We start from the raw sequence: 7,686 nt of genomic DNA, 5'->3' as shown, positions 1-7,686 counted from the left end.
GGTGTAAACCGGTTTAAAGGTTTTCATATAAAAATGAATTTTCAGTCCAAATGCTAACCTATTGCTGAAGTATTGGAAAGAAAAGAACAAAAATGGAAACCTGTTGAAAACTCGAACATTTTCTGGGTCAAATTAAAAAAAAATAACTACAAGTATGATTTGCTATGCTATTACAATATAATGATACAAAATGATTTTACTGTGCGCCACTTTTGGTTAGATCTTGCATGGCAGCAGTAGCTTTCCAACCGTATAGGTCTCATGCAATTAAGCTCAACAGTACACCTTTTCTGCACTTGTGCAGATTTTTATTGTCCTAGTTACACATAGGAAATACAGTTTAAAGATAATTTATTTATTTTCCATTTTTGCAAGCTTTCTTAATTCGTATCTTCCATGTGGACCTGTATACGCTATCAAGATGATTAGGTTTCGCATGTAGAAAGTACTGTACTTTTAAGTTGATTTAACGTCTGTTCCATTTAATGTAATGCCTGTTCTATGGTGATAGTTCAACACACACGCGCACACACAGATATCATAGTTATACTGTTTTTTCGTCATTAAGCAAATGTTGACTGTGGTCGGTCATACAGCATGTTGTGGCCAGCGGTAGGGGTTTGGATCCAGGCTCCAGCCTTCCTGTTTGGAGTTTGCATGTTGTCCAGCTTTCTCCCACATTCCAAACACGTTTCTAAGTTAAGTGAAGGCACTAAACTGTCCTTGGATGCAAAAATCAAAGTTAAAGTGAATGCCAGTCCTGTACCCTGCATTTCATGCAAAGCCAGTTGAGGTAGTTTCCAGCTCAACCACAAACCAAATAAAAGTAATACATGCATTTTAAAAAATACGATGGATGGATGGATGGATGGATGGATGGATGGATGGATGGATGGATGGATGGATGGATGGATGGATGGATGGATGGATTGGTAATTGTGGTTAACTGGCATCAATGGTGATTCTCCAGTAACAAAATAAATGTAAAAGAGGAAACCATCTGACTTTATTAAAGCTGCTTCTGATTTTACATACAATACACAATTACATATTTACAAATATACAGAGATAATAGCTTTATATCAATGCCATAATCCGTAGCTATACAGTAGGAAAATAAAGATTGTGGGGGCTGCAATGTGCTGTGTAAAAAGAAAGTACAAAATATAAACAAAATCTCTTCGCCCTCCATGTTGACAGTACAAATTGCCTGACTGTGATCAAACACTAACAACTAGTGCGTGTGACAGCATTCATATGAGGGCAGAAAATAAACATCCCAAATGCACAACAATGGCTGGTAACATGTTTTCCTGGGGGAGACACTCACAAAAACATTCTCGACTATTCACGCCTAGCAATTGAGGTGAGGTATTTGTCAGAAGACAGTACAAGAGCAACATTTCTGCATTAGAATTACCAACACACAGTGACAGCCACAGATTAGCATGTGAGACGTCAACAAGTCCATATACAGAGAAGACATGCATTCTGTGGTGGACAATTACATTGGACTGAGGAAAAAAATCGCTTTTTGTGGTTCTCAACAAAAACAGGGAGACTACATTATCAAGAACGCTGATAACTGTCACACGGGCTTGTCACAAGACAGATAGACCTGATTCCAAGCAAGAAACAGGTGGGGCTGATTTTACTGCCAGTGAGCTGCATTGGATTTGCGTGCCTCACATAACATGGATGGTAACCAAACGTGCGAGTACAATAAATGTAGCGGGTTGGAGGAAAAAATGGCTGTCAAATAAGGTAGGAGGCATTTTCATTGTTGAGACTAGCAAAGTTTCCTTTCTCACAATGGTTGTCGCAAGTTGAGGTGCATCGTAACCGACCTCCTCAGAACCAACCGTGTTTGTATGTAGTATATATATCTCGTATTGTTTGCACCTTCCTGTCTGTGACATGACAGGACTGTAGTAAAGAAATAAGATGTTTGTCAGGCTGATGGGACAAACAAGCTAAGCCGGTCTGGGTCTCGTTGCTTTAAGAGAAGTGACGACTATCACATGCCTGAGTTGGGCTGGGAGCAGCACAATGTCAGAAAGCCTGTTATTTTGCTAAGTAGTGCAAACCGGAGATGGATAAGCAGTATTTGAAACAATTCCTTGAGTGTTCCTAATGAAGCTATACATTTAAATCCGATACCAAGCATGTAGGATTTGTTCTGAAAAGCAAATTTGCATGTAGATGTGCAAGAACGTGCACACATAAGACTTTAGTCCAAGCGGGGCTGGAATGTAGTCACACCTGCCAGCCCTGTGCTGCCTCAGAGGTTAATCCAGAGCAGCTGAGAGGTAAGCCCGGCGCGCTCTCTCCAATGAACAATGTACACATCCTCTCAGATTACTTTGTGGAAAGTAGAGAAGTGTCTGACCACTAGATGGTGCTGGTGATTCCAGCAGCGTAGCATTCAATATTGATAGGAACAGCTGCAAATGTATCAGAGAAGCCTATTCGGATATGTTTTGCGGTCTCTTCGTGCCTTTGAGCTGCGAGTCAGTAGATGCTAGTTGCAGCTTATTGGCAGTTTTCCCAGTGCTGATCGACATGGAACACTAAATGCCATCTCTGCTATTCTCAGGAGAATTGTGTTTGCCATGACTCACTGCCAGCAGTACGTTTTAAATATCCAGCGCAGACATTCTTGAGACGTGTCCACGTCAATGCTACATAATTGAACAGATAGAGACTGTAATGAGCATATAACACTCAGCTAAAACACTGGTGACGATCGTTGATGTCGCAGCACTTGGTTGCCTGTGGTGCTGGATAGGTCAAGGTTTGATGTCTGAGAAGCTGGTGTAGGTCTCACTGCAGCTGGAGGAAGTGCTCAGGTTTCCAGAGACACTGTCATCTGCGGGACAAATTAAACTTGAACTCAGAATGCACAATGAAATGTGCAAACTCATTGCTGAGCCTGACCTGAGCTGCTTATTGACTGAGATGACTTGGAGTCAGAAACTAGGCCGAGTAGGTTTGCATGGGCCATCCAGCCCTCCTTGCTGCTGCGAAGGTTCCTCACAAACCTGTACAAGAGCGCATTTGCTGTGACGGTGTGACAAAAAAAAAACTCTACTCTGTGAGCATAACAGGACTTTTACCACTGGCCCTCCTCTCCCTCTCTGATGAGCTGCACCATGTCTCCGCTCTTGACTGACAGCTCCTGAGGTCCTGCCTTCTCAGAGTCTGCCACCGCCGTGTACTTTCCTGGAATCTAAAAGCCAAAGCACTTTGAGCATTACTTGACTCAAATGCTAATAAGCAAGTCTTTGTCCATTTTATACAGTGGAACCTCTCAATTAAAAAAAACCCTGAGGCCATAACATTTGAAGTACAGTACAACCCAAATCTTTAGTGAAACACAAAAGTGCTCTATGAGCATCAGAGGTTCCCCTGTTGGGCAATTAATTTTTGCAACTCTCACCAGCTTCTGTCCTGCATCTTCCTCCGTGTCAGAGTTCAATGGCTCCTCACCACTGGAGTATCCATCATTTTCTTCAGAGGCATCCACCAAGAGCGACACTTTAGTCCAGCCTGTAAGAAGACATGAGCATTAGAGGTGCGTATGGGGGTGGGGGGGACAGAATTGAAAGAAGTGACAGAATGGCACACAGATGTGTGTGGAGCATTTGCCAGAAGCCAGCAGTATGCCTCTTGGAACCAAAAAACTGTATGACCTACACAAGAGCCCAAAATCTGGACCACCATTTACCAAGACAACCCAAAGAACAAGCACAGCAAACTACAGCAAAAGCCCACAATGGTTGCGCTGTACCTCGCCGCTTGTTCTGTAACAGACTAGAGGCGCTGGCCCATTTGACTTTGCTCAGACTGATGTGAGAGGCTGGATAAGGACAAAAAGCCAGCAATCACTGAGAGAGACATTCTCTGCGGAAAAGGGACAAACTCCACAAATAACAAAAGACCGGATGATGATGATTACGACTTGTGGTTAATACTACGTAGTTCCACAAATGACAATGTCAACTGTAATGCTCAGGATCAGTCCCTCTAGTATTAATGAATGGATATTCATTCCATCAGCTCAGCCTGTCACCACTGGACTGTGTTAATAACACACAAAGCAAGAAGAGGTTGGGATGGTTGAAAAATGGAAAGACAGATGAGTAATGGTAGGTAGACTGACACCTTGTTGAATAATGAAAACATTACGTATACCTTTGAACCCAAATGGAGTCGGGTCACTCTTGACCAAGTGGCGCTTGGCAATATGCTCTGGGCTCATGCCCGAGCCTGGCCACACGGGCAAGGAGAGTCAAGAGAGGGGGAGGAGGGGGGAGAGCAGACATAGAGGCAAACAAGATTCATACGCTTTTCTCAAGAGCTCCACAGACTCGTGCAATTCTGCACCATGGCCGCTAGGAGACAGTGTTCACATCACATATGAGCAAGGCATGACTAACTACGCTGCCAAATAGGTCATTTTAGTTATCTTTGAAGATTCAATACATCTATTATTTGTTTTTAAATTTCAATGTGGGTTTTGTCATTTTCATGATACAGTCAAGCCACGCCATTTGCGATGGATATGGACCAGGCTGGCCAGCGAATTGCAAAAATTAACATAATCTTCTTTCTTTCAAATGCACGCGTGTTCCACATACAAATAACATTGTAAATATCGGGAACCAAATGTCTTTTTTATTCTAGCATACGTGTCAAATCAGAACAGATTCAAACAAGTGTACTGTATACGGATGGTCAGAAAGTGTAATGTCAAACCAATATCCATCTAGATCCGATCCAGACTGAACCCTTGAAAACAAAATAGATTTAACACCATAACAGATATCGTTATTGCATTTTTCTTTTTGCTGATTTATTGTTTGCTTTCTGCGTCAGCGTGATTTCTAGTTGAAATGCTAGATGGCAGCAATACTGTATGTTCCTGTTTCTCAGTTCTGATCTCCCAATGAGACTAACTTCATGAGGTGGGCCAGGGCCAGAATGTTCCATTTCGGAGAGTCGCCCATTTTGTGGATGAAGGAAGAGGGACAAGTAGAAAAAAAATGACGGATTGAAGACAGATGGAAGTGGTTTTTGGTCTGTGTAATCGTCCCTATCGGGTCAAGTGCCAGCTAAACTCTCAGCCCGTCCGACCGACCGTTTCGGCACGCTAACATGGAAGTCTTCCAAAGATAGGGGTTTCGTTTCCGTTTTGTTTTGGGTGTGCAATCCATATGTTCAGAACAAATGTGAACGTTAAAGAGAAAGAAAAGCATTTGCCTCAAGAGATGACGTCTGCTCAGCTTTAGGATGCCCCCCAGATAACAATTTGTACGACAACACAATAACTAGCTTGGATTTGATTCTACGCTTGGTTAGTGAGGGATCCTGGTTAAAGTGAGCCATTTTTGGGGGCGTTTTAAGGTTGCAAAATAAGTGAAAGTGAGGCTTTGTAAAGGCACCGTATGGTGTAGATATACAATCTGCCATTTCAATCCATCTGGGTTTCTCATCTTTTGGACTGGGAAACTGACTGACAATGAGCGAGGGGCGGACTGGTGACGGAAGGCCTGTCAAGTGAAAATAGTGGACGGAGACAGAGGGAGGATTATATCATGAATAGGACTGAGGATGAGGACGCCTCTCTCTCCTCCTAATAGTAGGAGGCGGCCGTGCTTGGAAAGGTGCAGCCCAAAAATTGGCAACTCTGTCTCTCAAGTGATGGAGGCAGACAAGCGCCCCAAACTGAGCCTCGGTTTTGCTTGAGCTTCCTTCTTAAAAGAAAATTATTTTTTCCTTGCGTTTGCTGCTTAATGCTTGTTCATGTGAGGTTCCGTTTGAATAAGTGAAGTGTGTGGACTTAGAATTGCTCTATGTGAAAGGTGCCGAGACAACTTCTGTTGTGATTTGGCACGATATAAATAAACAGAATTTTTACAGCTTCCGCAGCACTTCTATGAATAGTCCTGTCAAGATTGATCATGTTACCTTTTGGACTCTTGAGATTGCTGAAGCCCTGCAAAGTAAAACGCTTTTTAGCCACTGAGGACCTGTCCGCGGTTGGGCTTGTCACCAACTCATCTAGAAGCAATGAGTTGATATGTGGGAAACAAGAAGAGTAGACACCAGTCGTAAAGGCACAAAAAAGTGCCCAAAAGATGACAGATGAGGGTGGTGAAGAGAAGAGCAGGATAACAGGATCAGTGACAGATTATAAAGCATCTTTAAAGTGGGACCTTGACGCTTGAAAGCGTATTCACCTTTGTGTTTGGCAAGCATAGAATTGCTGTCGGACACAGGGATGGCCTCTGCCTTCTTTTCCTCCTGCTTTTTCTGGTTCTTTTGACTGCTGCTCCGAAAAGGACTGCGTTTAGACAACAAAACAGTCACCACCGCAATATATAAAGGTCTAATGGTTTGTCATGAAGAGAACTGCCCAAAAGAGCAACCTGAGGGAGATGGAGCAGTTGGCGGTGTGGTTTGGGGAATCGCTCTTCTGCTGGCTGGCATCTACAAATGTTTCAACCAAAAGGTTACAAACAGACAGCTTTTGCCATTGGCTGAAGTGTTGATGATTACCTCTGCAGGCTTTGAGCTGTTGGGTGAGAACTTTGCGAATCTCATTCACCCACAATGTTTTGATCTCAGATGTTGGAGCCTAAACAAAAATAAAACATAAGAGCCGAGTGAAACGTGTATGGTCAAAGTGATCATCCATCAGTTTGAATCATTTATTAATCCATCCATCCATCTTCTTCCGCTTATCCGGGGTCGGGTCGCGGGGGCAGCAGCTTTAGGAGGGACTCCCAGACTTCCCTCTCCCCAGCCACTTCATCCAGCTCATCCCGGGGGATCCCAAGGCGTTCCCAGGCCAGCTGAGAGACATAGTCTCTCCAGCGCGTCCTGGGTCGTCCCCGGGCTCTCCTACCGGTGGGACATGCCCGGAACACCTCCCCAGGGAGGCGTCCAGGAGGCATCCTGATAAGATGCCCGAGCCACCTCATCTGGCTCCTCTCAACGTGGAGGAGTAGCGACTCTACTCCGAGTCTCTCCCGGATGACCGAGCTTCTCACCCTATCTCTAAGGGAGAGCCCGGACATCCTGCGGAGAAAACTCATTTCGGCCGCTTGTATCCGAGATCTCGTTCTTTCGGTCACGACCCATAGCTCGTGACCATAGGTGAGGGTAGGAGCGTAAATCGACCGGTAAATTGAGAGCTTTGCCTTTTGGCTCAGCTCTCTCTTCACCACAACGGACCGGTACAGGGTCCGCATTACTGCCGACGCTGCACCGATCCGCCTGTCGATCTCACGCTCCATCCTCCCCTCACTCGTGAACAAGACTCCAAGATACTTGAACTCCTCCACTTGGGGCAGGATCTCATCCCCGATCCGGAGAGGGCATTCCACCCTTTTCCGATCGAGGACCATGGACTCGGATTTGGAGGTGCTGACCCTCATCCCGACCGCTTCACACTCGGCTGCGAACCGTTCCAGCGAGAGCTGGAGATCACGGCCTGAAGAAGCCAACAGCACCACGTCATCTGCAAAAAGCAGAGACGCGATGCTGAGGTCCCCAAACCGGACCCCCTCAACGCCTCGGATGCGCCTAGAAATTCTGTCCATAAAAATTATGAACAGAATCGGTGACAAAGGGCAGCCTTGGCGGAGTCCAACCCTCACTGGGAACGAATCCGACTTACTG

The 7,686-nt window shown here is 44.9% G+C and overlaps 1 protein-coding gene across 11 annotated transcripts in view; it reads right to left on the bottom strand.

The window, feature by feature from the left end:
• Window positions 1-984: 984 nt before the first annotated feature.
• LOC125988868 (guanine nucleotide exchange factor DBS) overlaps window positions 985-7,686 on the bottom strand; it is a 65,761-nt gene continuing 59,059 nt past the window's right edge. For 8 of the 11 annotated variants that reach the window (XM_068649894.1, XM_068649897.1, XM_068649893.1 and 5 more), the window contains 10 exons: window positions 6,562-6,640; window positions 6,432-6,492; window positions 6,243-6,346; window positions 5,971-6,063; window positions 4,195-4,269; window positions 3,791-3,859; window positions 3,440-3,549; window positions 3,117-3,229; window positions 2,938-3,041; window positions 985-2,869 (listed from right to left, as the gene is read on the bottom strand). In XM_068649894.1, coding sequence (XP_068505995.1) covers window positions 2,790-2,869; window positions 2,938-3,041; window positions 3,117-3,229; window positions 3,440-3,549; window positions 3,791-3,859; window positions 4,195-4,269; window positions 5,971-6,063; window positions 6,243-6,346; window positions 6,432-6,492; window positions 6,562-6,640 — 888 coding nt within the window. In that variant the 3' untranslated portion in view covers window positions 985-2,789. The remainder of the gene's footprint in view (window positions 2,870-2,937; window positions 3,042-3,116; window positions 3,230-3,439; window positions 3,550-3,790; window positions 3,860-4,194; window positions 4,270-5,970; window positions 6,064-6,242; window positions 6,347-6,431; window positions 6,493-6,561; window positions 6,641-7,686) is intronic. The other 3 variants (XM_049754557.2, XM_049754565.1, XM_049754567.1) reach the window with 3 other exon arrangements.

Source organism: Syngnathus scovelli, chromosome 2, assembly GCF_024217435.2.
Source record: "Syngnathus scovelli strain Florida chromosome 2, RoL_Ssco_1.2, whole genome shotgun sequence".
NCBI lineage: Eukaryota > Metazoa > Chordata > Actinopteri > Syngnathiformes > Syngnathidae > Syngnathus > Syngnathus scovelli.
Note: the sequence above shows the minus strand (reverse complement) of the source record. Positions and strands in the feature narration are given on the sequence as shown.